The 21,055-nt window shown below is 46.4% G+C and overlaps 1 protein-coding gene across 2 annotated transcripts in view; it reads left to right on the forward strand.

Annotated features, from left to right (window-relative positions):
• The window catches only part of Pknox2 (PBX/knotted 1 homeobox 2), a 262,123-nt gene that overhangs the window by 213,581 nt on the left and 27,487 nt on the right, over positions 1–21,055 (forward strand). For both annotated transcript variants that reach the window (XM_052188700.1, XM_052188701.1), the window contains 2 exons: positions 3,442–3,613; positions 16,107–16,295. In XM_052188700.1, the coding sequence (XP_052044660.1) occupies positions 3,442–3,613; positions 16,107–16,295 (361 nt within the window). The remainder of the gene's footprint in view (positions 1–3,441; positions 3,614–16,106; positions 16,296–21,055) is intronic.

Consider the following 21,055-nt stretch of genomic DNA (forward strand, 5'->3'; position numbering starts at 1 on the left):
CAGCTCAGCTGCCCAACGTTCAGCCCACGAGGGAAGCAGGAGACTAGCACAATCCCATGGAATCTACCCTGGACCTTAGCCAGCACAAAAAGCATAGAAAACACCCCCAACTGTGGGACGGCATTTGCTGCCAAGCCTGGCACCCTGAGTTCAGCTCCCAGGGTTCCACACGGTGGTAGATGGAGGGAGCTAGGTCCTGGAAGTTGTCCTCTGACCTCCAATAGATAGATGAGTAAATAAATGTATAAAGAGTGCACACCCCATAGATAAATAAGTAAATAATGCACACTGCAATAGATAAATAAATAAATGTAATGAAAGATGGAAGGAAAATACTCCCAAATGAAACAAAAGAGTCCCAGATATGGCCCCCCCACGTCCATTCTAAGGAGACCTGATGCCTCCAAGTGGAAGGTCTGTGATACAGATGCATACGATGGCTCTGCAGAAGAGGGTATGTAGTTCCCTATGTGTTTGACACCGCCACCTTGTGCCCCACCGCCACCCCTGCAGACCTTGCTCTATGCCTCTGCCCTGGGCCCACTGAGTCCATCATAGCCTGACTCCTGCTGCTCTTTGGCCACAGCCTTTCCACTCCTCCCCTGGCCCTCCTCTCACACTATCACCACCTCAGAGTGCTCCTGCCGGGAACACCCCTCCTCAGCTTTTTGCATGGCTGCCCCCTCATCATTCCAAGCTTAACTGAAATGTCACCTCCTCAGAGAGGCCCTCCCTGACCATTCTAAGAAAAAGATGCCCGCTCCTCCCTGCAGAGGCAAGTGTAGGAGCCCAGGAAACCTCTCCCCCCTCTCCATGCTTGTAGCTGGAGCACTGAATCCCAAGAGGCCCCGCCCACCCACCCCACCTGTGCACACAGAAAACACAACTCTGCACTACATACAGGTAAGGCATACACTAGACTCGTGGCATACAAAACCCAGCCCCCAGTTGCATGTACACAGTCCCACGTGCATACGTATTGCATGGACATAGCATCACATCCACACACAGTGAAACAAACATGCTGGCATAGGATAAACACTTGCTCTGTGGAGAGCCTGCACTCAACTCCAGCCGCCACCCCCCACATCCCCACCTCTCTATTTGGTTAGCATCTGCCCCCCCCCCAACCCTTCTAGCCAGCTAAGAATGTGCAGTGACCGAATGGCTGCTATGGGCTGGGGCATAGGCTGCACCCCCACCACCTGGCACGGTGCTTCGGATTATTAGTTCCTGGTAATTTAGTGCCCTTGTACAGAGTCGATTTGTGCCTTTCATTCCTAATTGATCTAGTGGCTGTTTAAATGGCAGCAGGCATCTGTTGAGAGTAGGAAGGTTCATAAGGCGCAATAATTCATAACGCCGTCTGGAATTTGCCTTTCATGGCCCTCAGCTAAACCACTGCAGGGCTCTGCTTAAATTACAGCCACTGAGGCTTTCTTTGGTATTCCACTCAGGGCCAGGAGAATCTTGCATTAAACTGGGATCAGGTTAGATTAGACCGTAATATGCTGCAGTATTGGAGGCTGCAAATGAAGACTTATACTGGAGTTTAACCCCTTCACCCGATGTTCTCTTTGTCTTCCGCTGGGTAGATAAATTCGCCCATTATTTTCCCCTGTCAGCTCCTTCCTGGGTACAACAGAGCCTTCTGGCAATTCTGGGATGCACAAGAACAAACCTTAAATATTGGCCCTCTCGCTTGCATACTCTAAGCCCAGTACATAGCCCTGGGGCCCAGGAGTTTATGCATCAGCTCTCTAAACAAGGATCAGCCCATCCTGCACTTGAGTGGAAAGGCCTAGGATCTACACCTTCTCTGTATGCTTCTGCCCAGAATTTTTAGGATTCAGGGTAGGACAGACATCAGGGCTTCCCCCAGCCTACTGAAGGATGTTGAACATACTATGCTGGCTAGATGTTTAGTTCTGCTCTTGGTGCATCCACTGGGGAGGGAGCTATGTCTATTCTCCTTTTCAGGACTAACTATGTTCTTCAGCATGGTGGTCATTAGCCACATGTGACCATTTAAATTTGAATTAATTAAAATTCAATAAAATTAAAGATTCAACACCTTTCGTTGCACTGGCTATATTTCAAGCGTTCATTGTCCTCATGTGTCTAGTGGTTCCTGTGTTGGATGGTGCAAACCACGGGAATGTTTGCATCACTGCAGAAAGTTCTGTTGGACAATGCTAGCCAGAGCATTCCTGTGACGGAATACCAACAGCTAGGTCCGGCACATGTTCCTCCTCCTCTCCCAGAAGACGATGCTGCATGGAAAATAAACAAGCAGATGTGGTGTTCTCAGGAGCTAGAGGAGATGGACCAGGAAATGCAGATGCTCTCTTGGAAGAATGGGAGAGAATTGGGCTTCTCTCCATTCCAGAGTCAATCACCTAGGCACACACGGGAGTCTGTGCTTCAAAAATAAGTGTGATGTTTGTTCATGTATGCAAACATACAGCATCCATGTTCACATACATCTGCCAGACTCTGGATATTTAGGAGTGGATAGATAGGTTTGTTTGATTCCTGATTAAAGTCTAGGTTGGTAGGCAGATAATAAAACAAAAACTCAAAGATTTGGGAGGCAAGTATGAGACAGTGTGTGGCCAGGGAAACTTCCAGGAAGTGGAGATCACTACACTAAGACCAGCAAATCTATTTGGTTAAACATTTCTGCTCATATAGACACATACATACAATTTATTCATTGATTCAATGGCAAGATTCTTACGACAGTCACTTACACAGAGACTATCCTGGAGAAAAAAACATATAATGATGCAAATAGCAATTTAATTACAGCTGTGCTAAGGATTTGGTGATGGAAGTGCAGGGAGATGTTACACATGCAAACGGAATATCTGAGGAAAATTGAGTCTGCCACAGACATGGGCACATGTGGATGAGTTTGAGGGCTCGTATATTTCACCCTGTGTACCCTTTGCTTATACACATCTGTTGCCCTCTGATGCCTTCAGATTGTGTGTGTGTGTGTGTGTGTTTCGATAATGGGCATATCCAAGACGAAGTGCTGACCTTGATGGCCCTAAAGGTCTTAGCTTGCATGTCACCTAGCGCTAACATTCACACTCAAGAATTCTCTAGAGAGGTCCCACAATTCCTTCCTGGACTCGTGCTGAATTTGAAATGAGCATGTATCTCTTTGAAGAGTTATAACCTCTCCATTGTCATTTATCTGACCACAGGGGGAAGGTGGGCACCCTTGGAGGCCCCAGGAGTGGGTCTTTCATTCAAGAGATCAAAATACTGCCACTTTGGCAGACCCTGGGGAGTGGGGACATTCTCATGGCGTTGGACATTCTCATGGGAAAAGCACTGATGGGATTTCTGGAAGAGGGAGCCTGGTGGCATCTCAGCCCCACCAGCAGCCTGGTCTCTGTGCGCATGTGTGAGCTCTCGATGTCCCCGCAGGCACCCTCTTTTCCCGCTCCTGACGCTGCTGTTTGAGAAATGTGAACAGGCCACCCAGGGCTCTGAGTGCATCACCTCCGCCAGCTTTGATGTGGACATCGAGAACTTTGTCCACCAGCAGGAGCAGGAACACAAACCCTTCTTCAGCGATGACCCAGAACTGGACAATCTGGTAAAGACCCTCTACCCTCCATCCTGCCCAACTTGAGCCTTCCCGCCCTGTGATCCCATCCCAAATATTCTAAAAGTGTTCCTTTTGTTAATTGATTCAACAAGACGCTGTGAGTGCCCACCATGGTTCTGGCACTATGTGTACTGTTTTGCGGTTGAAAACAAGTCCAAGTTTTTTTTAACTGAGATTCTAGCTGCTGGCTTTGCTACCCATGTTTTCTCCATCTCTACCTCTGGAGACACCAGTGTCTGAGCACCTGTTACCTCACAGTCAAGTAAATGGAGAAGGGAGGGGCTGGCAGCCAGGATGCCAAAGGTATCTATTCCAAGTCTGCACAGAGAACGGGTGGCTATGTGCTGTTGAGGTTGGCAGAAGAGGCAGATGTGTGAGGGTAAGAGGCGTGATCTAGCATGTCAATATGGAGAAAGACCTGGTCCTGCTAGGAGAGTTAACAAAGGTTCTTCCATCTTATTGGGCACAGTAGATCATACCTCCAAATAGTTTGCTGCTCAGATAAGCACTACATCCTGTAAAATACCAGTTCCTGGGCTACACTATGGAACTATGATTTTGTAGATTCAAAGGGAGCCTGTGAATCTGCATTCTCTATTTCCAAGGCAATGGCCATCATTAGCGTTGGTGGCTGCCATGTTGGAAGGGCTTCTGAGGTCCTCATCTGGCCTATGAATTCTATTGAAGAGCGGCATTGGCAAGGCCACTGTGCTTGCCTGTCACGCTGAGTCGTCTCCTGGAATTATTACCTGATTTTTTTTCCTATGTGTGAACTGCTCAGATTATCACAGCAGATTTGGAAATACTACAAATCTGCTCCTCAACATAGACACATTGATGGTAGGGCTGGCTTCTTCTGCCCAGAATTTAGCTCCCTCCAAAAGAAAAGAGTTAGGGAAGTGAAAGTGACTACAAAAGAATGTACAACTACATGTTCACACACACACACACATATGTGCACACGTGTGTACACACACATATTCAGTACCTCTACAGAGCAGATGAATGACTCTGGTATTATTCTGGGCTGAAAGTTACTCACACTGTTGCTGTACTTGGTGTCCAGTGCAATAATTTGTGAAGTCTAAGATAGCAACCGGGAGAACCCACGCTGGCCTGGAGGTTTGTGGTGGTGTGATGATTTAAAAGTGGGAGCAGGGCTCGGACATTGCTGCCAGAACTATTAACGGAAGCGCTGAAGGCTCCCAAGCCCATACCTTTGCACATCTCTGGCTCTCCCTCTTCTGTGTCAGGCACAGAACCCTGGCCACAGTCTCTAAGATTCCACTGTGCTGCTCCTCCAGCCGTTGGAGGGCCAGGCTAATGCAGCCCTGCCCTGCTCTTCAGCTGGTTGGAATTAGAAAACTCCGCAATTTGGAAAGGAAAGCCTCCAATTTAACCTCAGGCAGCTATGGAGCAAGGAGACAGCCCTTTCCAAAAGTTGGGATATGCTTGGGAGAGGGTAACTGCACGTGCACACACATATAATGAGCTTTGCATCACTATTCTCTGTATGACCTTGATGACCCGACCCCTTGATGTTCAGTTTCCTCATCTATACAGCTAACTATACTTATATCTCATGTGACTGTGATAAATTAATGGGATGGCTCGTAGACTTGGCCCTTAAAAATGCTTTGCATCTGAAAATTCATCTCAAGGTAGTATAGTGTTCTAGATCCGCAGCCTTAGCTCCTGGTTGTCAAAGACACAATATGGTCAGGAACCTGAAACTTTTAGGGTAGGATAGGGGAATCCAGCAGTCCCCTTTGCCACCGGTTCCTAGCCCTGTGTCAAAAGGAGGAGGCGCAGAGGCCAAGCACAGGAGCCATCATTAGGACAAGAATCATGTCTCCAGCACAGCCGAGATGCGCATAATTAGAAATTAGAAAAAGGTCAGATCCCGTTATTACCAGCTCAATCAGCTGCCGAGTGCCACAGCCAGTTAATTTGGCATCTGTATTTTTTACAACCCCGCACACGTAGCCCAACGGACTGTAACTCTTTCTCCGGACAGATATACTGCGCAGCCAAGCAGGGACATAAAATGAGGGACCCCAAGCAAATGAGCTGAGATAATTGAGAGATTTATTTTTTATATATGTGTGTGTGAGGGCGGCTTTCCTTTGCCCTTGAATATTGACTTTCATAGATGGGATTGTCAGGAGGGCACTTGGGTCCCCCAAATCTTTGCCCCTCCGAAGGTCCTCTCGGAACACCCTCCTCCAGCCTCTCTCTGACCCTCCCCTGCTTTCTCCCACCTCTTGGGAAGCCCCTAACTGTTCTTCCTTTCCCTCCTCGTAGCTCTTTGCCTGTCACACCCTCCCTCGCTCCTCACAATCTCCCTGAGCCGCTTTTCCAGACAAGTCTCCATGGAAACAGCTGAGTCAGCTCTCCTAGTACCGCCCCAAATTTCTGAGGATCTAAGTTGGAGATTTCTGAGGGAGGGAATCCTGGACGCTTGCTGCTCCACAGCGCCTCTACTGGGAGGAAAACGCAATTACAAAAAGGTTGGGGTTAGAAACACAACCTCAGAAAGGAGTCCACTCCCATCTCCTTTTACACACAGCAACCTGTGAGTCCACACAAGAGAGCCCTGGTCTTTGACTCCTGGTTTTGTGCCTCTCCCACTGGCACTCCGCATCTCCCTGATGACAATAAAACCTTCACTTGCACATAAGAGAATGACACCAGTATGTCTCCTTGGAGCTCCCACTGGGACCTTCCCCATGTCCATTTCTATGCCACGGAGGGGGTGGTGGGGCGGGCAGTTTTCTACTCTCAGGAGGTTAATCAGGAATCCCTGGTGAGCCCTCTGGGATCTACTACAATTCCTACGCCATGTTTCTTTCTTACCCGGTCTCCAGATCCAACACCCTCCCTGGGCCCAGCAGCCTCTGACTGGCACTTGGTAAAGTTTGTAAAATTTGCAAGTTCCCCAAACCCCTTTGAAAGGTAAAAGCTTTTTGTTTTATAAAATCTGATTTACGGGCCCCCGGTGCAAGGCCAAGGTTTTATATATTATGCAAGATTTCAAACTAAGGTTGTAAAACGTACGGTTTCAGTTTCATGCATGGAATTTTTTTATGTGTAAATTTTTTAACATTTATGGGGCACGTTTTAATGAGACTCTGGTGTGGCTCCAGGGACAGATTATAGCTGCCTAACCGCAAAGCCAGTTCCAAAATGGGGCCTCCCAGGCCCTTGGGCCTACTCTGAAGAGGCAGGCCTGGAGGCCAGAGGCTAGGAGTGAGGAGTCACATGAAGAGCCAGCCCAGAGCTGGGAGGCCCACAGAGACCTCAGCCAGCCCTGATCTGAGAGTTACTCACCTTACCCCTCCAGTCCCGGCTCTTGTCTAGAAGGGAACTGCAAACCTCACAGACACCAGAAACAGCAAAAGAAATAAGAATATCAATGATGATGATAATTAACATTTATAGACCACTTAGAGGTACCAGGTGCTATCCTAAATTATTTGCATCTATTATCTTATTTAAAACTCACAAAGCTTAATATTAATATTAACAATATAATCCCCATTTTGCTGGAGGCACTTCAATCCTCAGACCGGTCCATCCCTTCCAATCTCTCTCCTCACACATACTCGTGTGTGTGTGTGTGTGTGTGTGTGTGTGTGTGTGTGTGTGTGAGGTTTTATCTCTGGTGGCCTGAAGCTTACCTATTCCACTATGTTGATTATCCAAAACGTCCCTGGGAACCCCTGTCTCCAGCCCTCTGGCACTGGGATTCGAAGTGCAGGCCACCACGTCCATCATTTTTATGTGAGTGCTGAGTATCGAACTCAAGTCCTAATGCTCATCTAGGAAGCACTTTACCAGCTGAGGCCTCTCTCCAGCCCTGTAGTCCTCATTTCAGGAAGCGAGATAACACACAGAACCATGCAACTATGGGCAAAACAGAAAAGAGAACTGAGCCGTGAAACGCAGCTCCAACTCTAAACTATCACACGCTACACACACACACACACACACACACACACACACACACTGTCTTCTGACACATTTCTAGGGGAGGAGTCAGGTTTTTGCATTAGTCCTTTTCTAACATCTCAGCACAACTGAGAGTCCCTCTGTATTTACTTTGTGGTGTTGGAGCTCAATGTAGAACCTTACATGTGCTAGGCAAGCACTTACCAATGAGCTCCAACCATCCCAAGACCAGCGAGTCACTGTTATCTCATTTTACAGCAAAGGAAGTGAAGGTGCAGAGATTGAGAATTGTTCAAAGTGGGGAGACAGAGACCTCTCAGACTCCAAAGCAGGCTCCTTGAGTTCCCCACTGGGCTCCTCAGATTCGTATTCAAGCCCAGCAGGGAGCTCTTATCCCCATTTAGGAGAGAGAGAGGAATCCAGGACCAAGTATCCTGTAGTCAGGAAGATATACAGTAGGGTTTGAAGAAAGTATGTCTAACTGGAGAAGCTCAGCCTGTGACCTCCAGTCCCTCACTGCTTCTCCAAAGTTTGATGCCATCCAAGTGGAAGTGCTTTAACACTTGTGCTTTAACTTACCATGCGTGGTAGCTTCCATAAAATATCCATTTGTCTGGCAGTCCTCTGGCCCCTGACATTCACCTTTCTTCCACGTTCCCCTTTTAATTCCAGTGACCCCCGCACTCCCAACTGGCCAAGCCAAGCTGGAGCAGGCTCAGAAAATTCATAGGGGTTTAGCTTTGACCCCTACTCCTTTGACTCCTACTCCACACAGGAAATGTCAACCCACACACTTTAGAAATGTGTATGTATCCAAACTTCTTCCCTACAAGAGCACTTACTTACCTTCCCAATCTGCAGAAAGAAAAAGTAGAAGGAGCTTGGCCCCGAGGCAAGGAATGGAGCAGGCTATCTGATCTCCCAGCTTCCGTTCCCTTATCTTTAGCAGAGTGATGGATAATCTTGCCTGTGTCCCTGAGGTGAAGAGACTCAAATAAGATAATGGAGAGAGAAGCCTTTTGCAAACTGTAAACTGCTGTGTATACAGATGTGTTGAGACAAGGAGTCACTATCATCAAATGAAGAGGCCAAGACCTATGAGAGGGGCAGCCATTTAGAAAAGAACTTGAAGCTGCGTGTGGCCCTTGTGGGACATCAGGACAAGAATGACATTTATTAAACACCTGGGTTACATACCAGAAACATTTACAAAAAGATCTTACTCAACATTCATAACAGTTTTAAGCCATAGGTGTTATTATCATCGTAAATTGCTCAGATAAGGCTTAAGCTACTTCTTCAAAATGCCCAGGTAACAAATAATAAATTCAGGGCATCACAACATGCTGCTTTTTAGGAAATAAGTGGTCCCTGCCTTGGGTACTTTCCTGGAACTGTGAGATTATATGATACTGAGATGTGAAGTTGCATTTTGATTTGCTGTTTTGAAAGGGCCATCTTCAAAGAAGGCAGACTCTTTATTTTGAAACAGAATGGGGAGAAAGATGCTGACACACTAAAACCTGGGGAAATGGGAATTAAGGGCACACTCATTACACGTGGTGGTGCTGTACAATTAGTGGCATTCTGACTGGAGAGATGGCTCAGCAGTTAGGAGCATTTACTGCTCTTCTAGAGGACTTGAGTTTGGTTCCCAGCACCCAAACTGGGCAGCTTACAGCCACCTGTAATTCCAGTTCCAGGGGATCCAGCGCCCTCTTTTGGTCTCTGTGGGCATCTGCACTCATATGTTCAAACCCTTGCAATAATACACACACATATACACATAATCAGTAATAAACTAAAATCTTTTTAAAACACAAATTAAGGGTCATTGTTAATATGCTAAAGGACTTAGAATAAGTTTCTATGATGCAGATCATTTGGAAAAAAATCATTTAATAAATCAGCAATTTATTCTCTCAGAGACAAAACAACAAAATTAAACACAAAGGATGAAGGATGCTTCACTTACTGCAAATGTAGAGGGAACCCCAGAAATCATTCTTTCAGTTGCAAAATAGGGTAGCCATAGGAAAACTAGCGGAGTATGAGAAATTATTCAAAGAAGGTTCTTTTGTTTTGTTTTTAAAATATGTATTTGGGCCCTTGGGAAGTAGAGGCAGAAGGATCAGAAGTTCAAAATCATCCTAGGCCACACAGGAAGTTCCGGGCCACTTGAGTTACATGAGACCCTGTCTCATCATCAAACCGAGAGAAAGCAAAAGAAAAAAAATGTGCTTGGTTCTTTATGATTTACAAAGTATTTTTACATTATTGTCTGTTGGCCCTTAACAAATCTCATGGATTAGAAAGGTTCCCTATCTCTATTTTACAAACCAGGACACTGAGGCTCAGAAAACAAACAAACAAACAAAAAACCAACCCCAAAACAAACCCTGAACCTGTTTACTGGCACAGAGAGAGCAAGCAGTGGGTCTGGCCTCACCTCCAGTTTGCACTGCACTGAACGCCACAGGCTTTCTGCCTTGGTGCAGTCCCCTCCCCACCCTGTGCACAGCACTGCACATCTATTTCTCTAATATGGAAGAGGTCCTGCATATTCATTGCCTCAGAGTACCATTATGATTTACTCTGCCTTCTTAAATCTTTAAACCAATTCTTTTAGCCCATAAAATAGTAATCCTTCATCTGTGCTTTATCAGACCCCAGGATATGACTGCTCTTGGCCCCTGCACACCAGAACTAGTTAAAAACATCCTATGCATGTATTACATTTGAGCTAAGAGTTCTGGGTATATATTATATATAATATATAATACATATTTCCTTTTTATTTTGTTTAATTTAGCTGTAGCTTTCAATTTTGTGTAATAAATACATATTGGTCATATACTTAAATGAATAGGGGGACATGTTTGGGAGGAGGTGTGATGTATGTGCTTATACATGCATGCGTACATGTGTATTCATTCATAAGACTTTTTTATAATGTTGACTTTTAAAAGCAGAATATGGCCGGAGCCACAACTCAGTGATAGAACATTTGTCTAGCATGTGAGAGGTCCTCGTTCTATACCCTGCACTCCCTCCTCCAAAAATTAAACAGGATAGGATAGTCTTGCTATGAGAGAAAAAAAGAAAAGAAAAAACAGGAAGTAGAGAAAAAAAGAATGAAGGATGGGAAGGGAGAGGGAAGAAAGAAAAGAAAAGAAAAACAATAATAGAATTGGTTTTGTTTCAACAAAAACAATCGAGCAAGTGATTCAAGTCAGATGACCTGTCCAGTGCACCGATGAAATTAAAAGAAGAAAGTTAAGTTGATGGAGGTACTAGATGCCCTTGGTGCTACAGAAGGCTGAGCAAGCCCTTTACATAAGGCAAGAGAGATTTGAGCCGTGTATAAGGACGAACTTCTTAATCAGCACATTAAAAGAACATAAGAGACAGTCCAAGACAATAAGGTCATCTCCCAGTGGCAGGCACAGCCTGGAAGATGGCTGCTGCCGTAGGTCCTGGTGTGTCTGCATATTCCTCTCACCCTGCAGGCCTCTACTTACACCCAATCCACACACCCTTTATGTTATCATCGTTTTTTTGTCACACCTGACTCCTGAGACACCATAGAAAGGCAAAGCAATTTGGTCTCAGGTATAAGGCCATGAGGGTTCATATTGCCTACCTAATGTGAACCTTGGGATTTAAAAAAAAATGCCCATAGACTTCATTTTCTTCAGCTATAAAATGTGGGTAATAAGAGGACCTGTCTGGAGAAGAGGTTGTCTAGAATAAATAAGACAGAGCACAGAACAGGCTTAACCCAGAGCCAGACATACAGTTAGAAGTATTTCAATGTTGCTGTTACTCCACCCACAAATGTCTGCTATACACCTCATACTATGCTGATTATTCTAATAGACATAAGCCAAGACCTTCCAGGCTGAAGCCAGGCAGAAAATGTAGACAAACAAGAACAAGTCTCTCTCAAGTTCCTTTTGGTCAAAGCTACTTATACCAATATCTCCACTTGCTCCTTGTCTGTCGGTCCCAGCTTCATGGAAGTGGCATCCATAGGATGGGACCTTGTGACAGAGCCCTGTGTGTGTGTGTACATAGGTGTACGTGCGTATGAAGGCCAGATGTCATGCAGAAGGTGTCTATCTTACATTTTGAGACAGGGTGTCTTATTGACCTGAAGCTTGCCAATTTAGCCAGTCTAGCTGGGCAGCCATCCGAGGGTTCCCCTGTTTCCACTCCCTGTCACCGACTATTATTACAAGGAAACCTTACACACCACACTCAGCTTTTTAAATGGGACCTGGCTGGCGCTCAATCCCATCCAGCAAGTGCTTTACCCACTGAGCTCCCACCACAGCCCCCTTGTTTCATTTTGTATTGTCTGAGTTTGTCCCTAGGCATCATCATGCTACCAAAAGCTGGGGGGTTGGCGTGAAGATCTCCCACTCATTGCCCCTGTCAACATACCACAAATATGGACAGGGAGTAACCCCTTCTATTTTTTTATTCTATTTTGATATAATTATAAATTTACATGCAATTGTAGGAATTAGTATGAGAGATCCTGATTACCTTCTTACATAACAGAGAACAATTTCACAGGCAGGAATAACCTACCATCCTTACCCAGATTTTGTTGACTTCTCCCGCACTCACGTGCACATATATGCAAGTGTGTTATGTTCTGTGTGGATTTGTTACATTTAGATGGTGTAAACATGCAGTCATCAAGGTACAGAATAGGTCTTCTCTCTTTTCTTCCTTCTATCCCACCAGCCTAATCTGTCCTGTCTCTATGGCTATGTCCTTTTAATGGCACTGTGCTGTTAGTGTATCTCCCGTTGAGATTGGTTTTTCTCTTATAGTATAATTCCCTTGGATACATCCAAGTTGGCGAGCATATTAACAGCTCATTCCTTTTTGTTGCTAAGTCGTAATCTGTGGCATGGATATTCCATAGTTACTTCATGCATTCATCTGTTTCCAGTTTGAGGCCACTTGATATAAAGCTGCTTCCATGGACAGCTAGCTATAGGAGTGTGTGTGTGTGTGTGTGTGTGTGTGTGTGTGTGTGTGTGAAAGAGAGAGAGAGACAGATAGACAGAGACAGAACATACATTTTCATTTTTCTGGAATAAATGCCCACAAGCTTCTGGGTCATAAGATAAGTACAGACTTAGTTTGGGTGTTTTGTTTTGTTTGTTTTTGAGGCAGGTTGTCACTGTGTAGCACTGGCTGTTCTAAAACTCAGTAGATAACTCAGGCTGGGCCTTGAACTCACAGGGATCTGTCTGCATCTGCCTCTCAACTGACTTTAAAAGCAGGCTTAACATGCAGAAAACATGCTTAATTCTGTAAGGAATTGTCGCATTGTTTGCGGTGACTACACAGCGCATGGTGATCTAGAATTCAGTTGCTCTGCCAGCATTTGGTGTCATCCTTGTCTAACTGTAACCGTGTGTGTGTGTGCAGAGATCCCTCGCTGTGGTTTCAATTGGCATCTTCGTACTGACTAATGACACTGAACATCTTTCAGTGTGCTTATCCGCCATCATTATTCCCCTTCAGTAAGACGCCTGATCACATCTTTTACCCTTGTTCTAATTGGGTTGCTTGCTATTCTATTTAGTTTTAAGAACTCTTTACATATTGTAGGTATGAGACCTTTGTCAGTTATGTGGACAATAAGTATTTGCTGCCAGTCCACAGTCTTTTCAGCTTCTTCACAGGATCTTCTCTGCTGTTGTAGATTGTTGGGGCTTTGTTTTTGTTTGTTTGTTGTTTGTTTTCAGGCGGGATCTCTCTATGTATCCCTGGTTATCCTGGAACTCACTATGTAAACCACGCTGGTCTTGAACTCACAGAGATCTATATGCCTGTCTTGGCCTCCAGAGTGCTGGGATAAAAGGCATGCATTGCCATGCCTGGCAGTTTCTTTTTTAAGAGTAAGCATTCTTAATTTTAGCAAGCAAATCATTTTCTATTTCTAGATTATGGTTTTGGTATCAAGTCTAAGATTTCTTTGCTAAACCATATATGCCAAGATCATCATCATCTTCTTCTTCTTCTTCTTCTTCTTCTTCTTCTTCTTCTTCTTCTTCTTCTTCTTCTTCTTCTTCTTCTTCTTCTTCTTCTTCTTCCTCCTCCTCCTCCTCCTCCTCTCTTTCTCATTCTTGCTCTGTCTCTCTCTGTCTCTGTCTCTCTCTGTCTCTCTCTGTCTCTCTCTCTGTCTCTCTGTATCTCTCTGTGTCTCTCTCTGTCTCTCTGTCTCTCTCTGTCTCTTTGTCTCTCGCTGTGTCTCTCTCTGTCTCTCTGTCTCTGTCTCTCTCTGTCTCTCTCTGTCTCTCTGTCTCTCTGTGTCTCTCTGTATCTCTCTCTGTCTCTCTCTCTCCCCCTCCCCATGTATGCTTGTGTCTTCCTCTCTTTTGTTTTGTCTTTCAAGACAGGGTTGCTCTGTATAGCCCTGGCTATCTTGAAACTTGCTCTGTAGACCAGACTGGTCTTGAACTCAGAAAGTCTACTGCCTCAGTCTCTGAGTGGTGGTATTAAGGCACGTGCTATCATGCCTGGCTCCACTTTCTTTTTTCTAAAAGTGCTATAGTTCTTTGTCTTATATTTAGGTCCCTACCCCATTTAAATTAATCTTTGTATTGGATGAGGAGCTTAAATTAAGGTTTAGGCTTTGTGTTTACTTGTTTGTGGATGTCTGGTTATTCCTGCACCATTTCAGCGAGCCCCTGTTAAAAAGCAATTTGGGTTTATTTGTCACGATCCCTAACAATGTATGATATATGTAGACTTTTCCCCATCACTATTGTGAATTCATACTAAGGAAATAATGCAGAAATGGTAGCTACACACTTAGACAATAGTGCCTCTGGGGCATCTGTGTGTGTGTGTGTGTGTGTGTGTGTGTGTGTGTGTGTGTGTAGATCAAACCAAAGGCTTAATGAATGCTTAGGTGAATGTTCTACCCTTGAGTTAGATCCACTTTGTCCTCTAGCCTCCTTGTATAAGTTTTTTCTAAATAAAACTGAACATTTGAATGTACTATAAGTGGCCAGCAACAGGAAACTAGTTAAATAAAGCGTACATATGGACTCATGTGCGACAATTGAAAATAATTCTCATCCATTCAATATTTATTCTATGTAAATAAGGTAATGCTGTGAGCCAATTAGATGTCACCCCTGCCTTCTCACAGCTCTCAGTCCAGAAGAGAGACAGAGAACACATTTCTGACACTTAGAAAAGCATATTTGATGAGCTAAGGGAAAACCAGAAAGCGAAATTGTATGTGCAAGTTTCTTGGAGATTGGTTAAAATACATTTGTGTAAGTCGGCAAGACGGCTCCACAGGTCAGAGCACTTGCTGCCGAGACAGACCACCTTGAGTTCGATCCCGTGGACCCACATGCTGGAAGCACCTGACTCCCACGAGCTGTCCTCTGACCTCCACACACATGAGCAACATGGCTCATGTACACACAGAGAAATAAATAAAAGTTTAAAAACATCCGAGGGGAAGAACTGAAGCTTTTCTTTTAAGGTAACTGGATAAAGACGATTGCTTTTTGCATCCTGCATTTTTCATACTTCCCAGATATTTTCTTATGACAATAAGAGCAGCAAGCTGAATTCGATGATACCTGCCAGTGATCCTGGTGCTTGAGAGGCAGATGCGAGAAGATTATGGGTTCAAGGTCATCCTCAGCTACATATTGAGTTGGAGACTAGCCTGGGCTACATAAAACCCTATCTTAAAACTTGAAATAATATGAATGAGACAAACCCCAATAGAAACAATTGTGACAGCTAAGGAGGATGCTCCAAATGCAAAGCTCCAAGCTCTGTCAGGGTTGGGGATGTCCCTTTGACACCTCGAGGTCCTTGTGCAGTACCCTTGTGAAGAGGTCCTTGTGCAGTGGCCCAAAGGGTATAGAAAGCAGTTGGTACCCAGTGCCTGACTAAGTCACACTGGATTATTCGGTCCGTCAGCAGGTATCATCAGAGTAAAGCAGCCCATATCACATGAGGCCCCCAGAATTATGAATTTAAGAATAGATCGTGTCTGACCTCTGGGGCGTTTCCAAGAAACTCTCACCTCTGTCTTCCTTGTGTTTGCTTAGTACTTCATGCTTTATAGTGTGCTGAGGTCTTTTCCCATGATTCCTCAGCAAACCTGTAAAGTGGTTGGAGGGGAGGGTATAATGTTTCCATTTATTAGACACTAAGGAGGCAGAGAAGGCTTGGGTAAGTTAGTTGCCCAAGGCCACATAGTCAATCCATGGCAAACCCGGGAGCTTGAATCTGTACTTGCACTGATGAAGTCTGCTGTTCTCAGAACCACAGCTGTCTCCAGAACAGCTGCGCTGACAGAGGGCTCAAAGCAAGTGGATAATCAACAGAGTCGGATAGAGAGTTTAAACACTGTGGGTGGGAAGAAGGAGCCACACCAAGGATGGGCTTCCCTTCTCTGTGGGGGCTGGGGCCTTGACGGGGAGGGGGATGGGGCAGAGATCCCTGGACTCACAGCTTTTCCTCTCCCCAGATGGTGAAGGCCATCCAGGTCCTGAGGATCCACCTGCTAGAGCTGGAGAAGGTCAACGAGCTCTGCAAGGACTTCTGCAACCGTTACATCACCTGCCTCAAAACCAAGATGCACAGTGATAACCTGCTCAGGAACGACCTCGGGGGGCCCTACTCCCCAAACCAGCCCTCCATAAACCTTCACTCACAGGTAACACACAGGGATGGGCCAGGTGTGCAGAAAGCTCTAAAGTGACCTGGGCAAAGCCATTTGAATCATCAGATCCTTTTATAATGAGGCCCTCCTCCCCCTTATTTTTTATTTGATTTTTTTTATTTGTTCCGACTCTTGATCCCGCTGTCTTAGGCACCATACCTAGCCAGCACAGGCCCCCTTTTTACATCGATACCCACCTGCTAGAATATGGGCAGCCCCTAAACGGCCATACTAAGATAGACAGTGTCCAAAAACATTCCTAGCTCCCTATGCAAGATTTACCAAGAGGCAGGAGGTGGTGGCACACACCTTTAATCCCAGCACTTGGGAGGCAGAGGCAGGCAGATTTCTGAGTTTGAGGCCAGCCTGGTCTACAGAGTGAGTTCCAGGACAGCCAGGGCTACACAGAGCAAAAAAAACCTAAAAAAAAAAAAAAAAAAAAAAAAAAAGATCTACCAAGACATAAGTAGGTAAGCCCAGGGAAGGGAGAAACAATACTTGCTTAGCGGAAAGTTTTCAGGAGGTAGATAGATCTCCTGACAGTCTCCTCTGAAGGGCATTAAAGTGGCTCCAGGGAAACTAACCCTTCCCCCAAATTCTGCGCGCCTGGTAGATAAAGACCAGTGCCACAGGACTGCTTCTCCTCGCTCAGCCTCTACCTGTGTACTGCGCTTGGTAGCTCTGCCCCACTAAGGCTCAAGGCCACTGTGAGAGTCACCTCAACCAAACCCCTTCCAAGATTCCCCTGCCACCGTCATCCTAGGAAATGCTGCCTCTTCTACACTATGTCTGTCTCTCCAGGACAGAATGTGTTCTCCAAACCCACAAACTTGGAAAGGAACCTGATCATTCCTGTGTACTGCACTTGCTGACATCGATGTAGACTATAAGCTCACAGATTTGTTTCCCTCTCACCCAGTTCTTCAAGTCCAAAACGCATGCACAGATGCCCCTGGGAGGCTCACAGTAGCTTTTTTCCGTAGACAGACAAGGACAGGGATACCGGTTAGCGTTGTAAGGGTGGGCGCTGGGAGGATGAGCGTTGTAAGGGGGAGCCAAGGGGAGAGATGGGAGCTACCGTGAAGCCTACCTGGAAGACTGGGCCTTAGTTTTATAAGGGGAGAAGGGGGTTTCAAGACAGGGTTTCTCTGTGTAGCCCTGGCTGTCCTGGAACTCACTCTGTAGACCAGGCTGGCCTCGAACGCAGAAATCCGCCTGCCTCTGCCTCCCAAGTCCTGGGATTACAGGTGTGCACCACTGCCCGGTGCCATTTTCATCTTAGGTATGTAAGGACTCAGGTTGTCAGAGGGGAGGGGAGGGACACACTTTGCACGTTGTGGATCACCCACACACACAACACCTGCACAGGTACACTCAATGTCGCGCCCTCTCCAGCTCACTGGAATCTCTGTGGGACTTGATGCTAAGAACGACATAGGACACGGGGCAAGAAGTTTATTTCCCCCTTGTATTGCTTAAAATCACCAAATCACTTTATTATAGATCTAAAAACAGCAGCCTTGGCTTCTGCTTGCTAATATTCTCTTGAAATAGACTCATTCCTTCAGAGTCTTATTGTACTTTCCCTTATGATCGGAATTAGCAAGAAACTTGCATAAAAGAGGACAATAATTGCTCAACGAGCATCTCGTCTGTAATTTATTAGTTTCTATTATTGTGGGTTACCATGGCGACGCTGCGCAGCCCCGGTGACGGGAGAGATGTAAGATAGGAGCTGAGGAGGCTGCGAGGCCTCACCAAATGGAGATGCACATTTTTATCAGTAATTTTCATGAAAATAATAAGTGAGGAGTTAATGAGATGGAAAGCCATCCTGTGGCTATTGTGAATTTTTTTTTAAGTGTTGATCTAATTAGAATGCATCGGTCAGGAAAAGTAATGAGGATTTAGTGCCTCACAGAGATGTGAGGATCATATCAGAAAATTAGCACAAGTCTTTGGAAATAATCAGGTCCTTGGAGAGGCCCTGGATTTCCCCCTCCTGGGCCCTCCGGACTCTACCTTGAGCTCTGGAGTTAGGGGGTGTGTACCAAGGTAGCGGGGTGGAAAGGCAAGGAAGGAGGGGCCGGTGGCTCAGCAACCACAGTGGCCCTTCAGGGTTGGAGGTCTGTCTGAGGTTGACAAGCGATGCTGAAGCAACCAGGGGTTTGCAGGGAAGTGGAGTTTGGGGGGGGGGGCAGAGGGCGGTGTGGGGAGAACATAGGCTCTGTGTGATCCAGGTGTTAGAACTGCAAAAGCCAGACCTCTGGGGGATGCCCGGCCTGTTCCTCTGAGCTCCGAGAAGGAGGCAACGCAGATCCCGGCCTGCGAGCGAGGCTGGCCCCATGGTAGCCCTTGCAGAAAGGCTCTGACCTCAGAGAAAGAGAAACTCAGGCAGTTGGGAGGAAACAAAGACAGGAGAAAGGTGGGGAGAGGGCAGGTTAGAGGTGCTGCGGGGTGGCGGGGATATATGGAGGCGCGGACCACATAGTGAGTTATTCCTATTTGGTGTAACTCAAATTTGTGCCCATCACTTCCTCTGGCTGCCACTGCCTCCTTCCCACCTGCCTTTCCTGGCCATCCCTCAGTCCCACTCCACACCTGTGCTTCCTTACATCGCTGCTGCTGGATTTGTGCTCCTGAAGTCTGTGTGGTCTGTACACCCTGTTGCTACCAGGGCTTTCATGTCCTCCTGGTCTGACATTCAAGACCTCATAGGTCTAGCCTCAGCTTCCGTTCCTGAGCTACACTGCTCCAGGGAGCACAATCATTTTTCCGCGCCTCTATGTTGAGGGGACATGTCTCCAGACCAAACCCCTCTTCTCTCCACAGCCAAGACAGCCTTTTCCCACCATCAGAGGCAAGGCTGCCCTCCTACAGAGGTCTCTCTGATCCCCTTCTAGAAAAGTTCTTTCCTGCTCTTAGCTGATGGCTTTATCATTAAGGCAGCAAACATTGCACAGGACGTTAGACGAGAAATTGTGCATCTTACTTTCTGCTCCTAGAAAACACATGTTGTTTGCGTCGACACAGCATTTTATATATTTGAAACCACCAAGTCACTTTATTACTTATCTAAAAACAGCTACCCATGCTTCTACTTGCTAATATTCTCCTGAAATAGACTTATCCCTTCAATATTGTTGCCTTACGGTGCCAGCTGTAGCCATGATGTCTTTTGAAAGATCCAGCCGGAGCCAGTAGGCTCAGTTGAAAAAAGTAACATGGGGTGGGGTGGAGTGGGGGTGTGGGGACTGCAGGAAGGGAGAAGGAGGAAGAAGGGAAATAAAAGGACTGAGAAAAGGAGAAAGAAAGGGAGGGTAGCATCATCTAGGAGGGAGGCAGGGAGAGGCAGAAGTACTGTCAGAAAGGAGCAGAGAAGAGGAAGACACAGAGAGACCCTGACAGGCATAAGCAGGAAATGTGAGGCTGGGGTGGAAAGATAGGAGGAGGAGGAGGAGGAGGAGGAGGAGGAGGAGGAGGAGGAGGAGGAGGAGGAGGAGGAAGAGGGATGGTGACCGTGGTGAAACCAGGAGCATGAATATAGTGAAGGAATGAATGGCTGGGAAGCAAGAATCTAGAAGAAGGGAAACAAAGCAGAGAGGGAGCACAATCCTGACATCTGGGGCTTAGCAGCCTCCGAAGGGAGGACTCTTAGCTCTAGGACTCCCTGCAGCCCATGGAGGATGCGGGTGGTTGGATTCTCCCTCATTAGAGTGGGCTTCTCTGATCTGCAGCAAACTCTGCTTTACCAGAACTGAAGGCAGTGTGCTCCTCCCCCTGCCAAGGCCCTAGGAGGACCTCTGCCCCAGCTGAGCATCCTGAGGTTGTGACCTGTGACTTTTTGGACCAGGTGGGGGTAAGGGGGGGTGCTCTAGCTTGGAGGATTCACCACCTAAATGAGTGTGAGCTTGTGCACAGTCTGGGTACGAAGGTGATGAAGGTGGCAAGGGCTTGCTATGTACTGCCCTACAGTTAAGTTCCTGTCACTGTCTCCCTGAAGCAGTATGGGTCTGGTGTTGCCTGCGATCATTTAGGAAAGAGTGCCTCACCATCCTAAGGACTAGGACCAGAGGCTTAGTTAAATGGCAGATCTTAGGATCCACCATTGGGAGAGGAAACTGAGTAATGGTGTGTGTGTGTGTGTGTGTTCGCTTATTACATTTGTCATGCTCCAACCCTAATCCCCTCCTGCCTGAAATAGCTACCCCAAGTACTAGTCTGACCTAAGGAGGGTTTTTGCCGCCCCTGGAACATGATCCTCTAGCTTAACATCCCAGCTGCCTGCCAGCTTTGTTGTAAACTGCTGGCTCATGGCTTTCCCCGAGTGCTGTTCACAATGCCTTGTGTGGCAAAGGAGGAGACATTTTTGTTTTCCAATTGACAGCGCTATTCCCAGACACTATGCTGCGCCTTCTGCTCACTCTGTGGGATTTGGCCTATTCCCAGCTTGGTCTTCCATTTCTACTTGTCAGTTTTCTCTGAATGGGTACAACCAAGGTGGGGATGTGGGGAGGTGGGGATGTGTGGATGTGTTTTTACCACACAGAGGGTGGTGGGGTGGGGCGGGCGGTGTCAGGGCTTCTATTACCACAGCACAGTTCGATGCTTCCATTCCCCTAGGAAGCTATCCTGTCTTGCTCCCAAACAACATGCTACACCCAGGCATGCTGCAGGGGTAACTTCCCCACCACTGCACCCTAGACTCAGTTCTGGGTTCTCCCATCCTTTGAGAGCACTAGAGAGAAGCCAAC

This window comes from Apodemus sylvaticus, chromosome 7 (assembly GCF_947179515.1).
Source record: "Apodemus sylvaticus chromosome 7, mApoSyl1.1, whole genome shotgun sequence".
NCBI classification, from domain to species: domain Eukaryota; kingdom Metazoa; phylum Chordata; class Mammalia; order Rodentia; family Muridae; genus Apodemus; species Apodemus sylvaticus.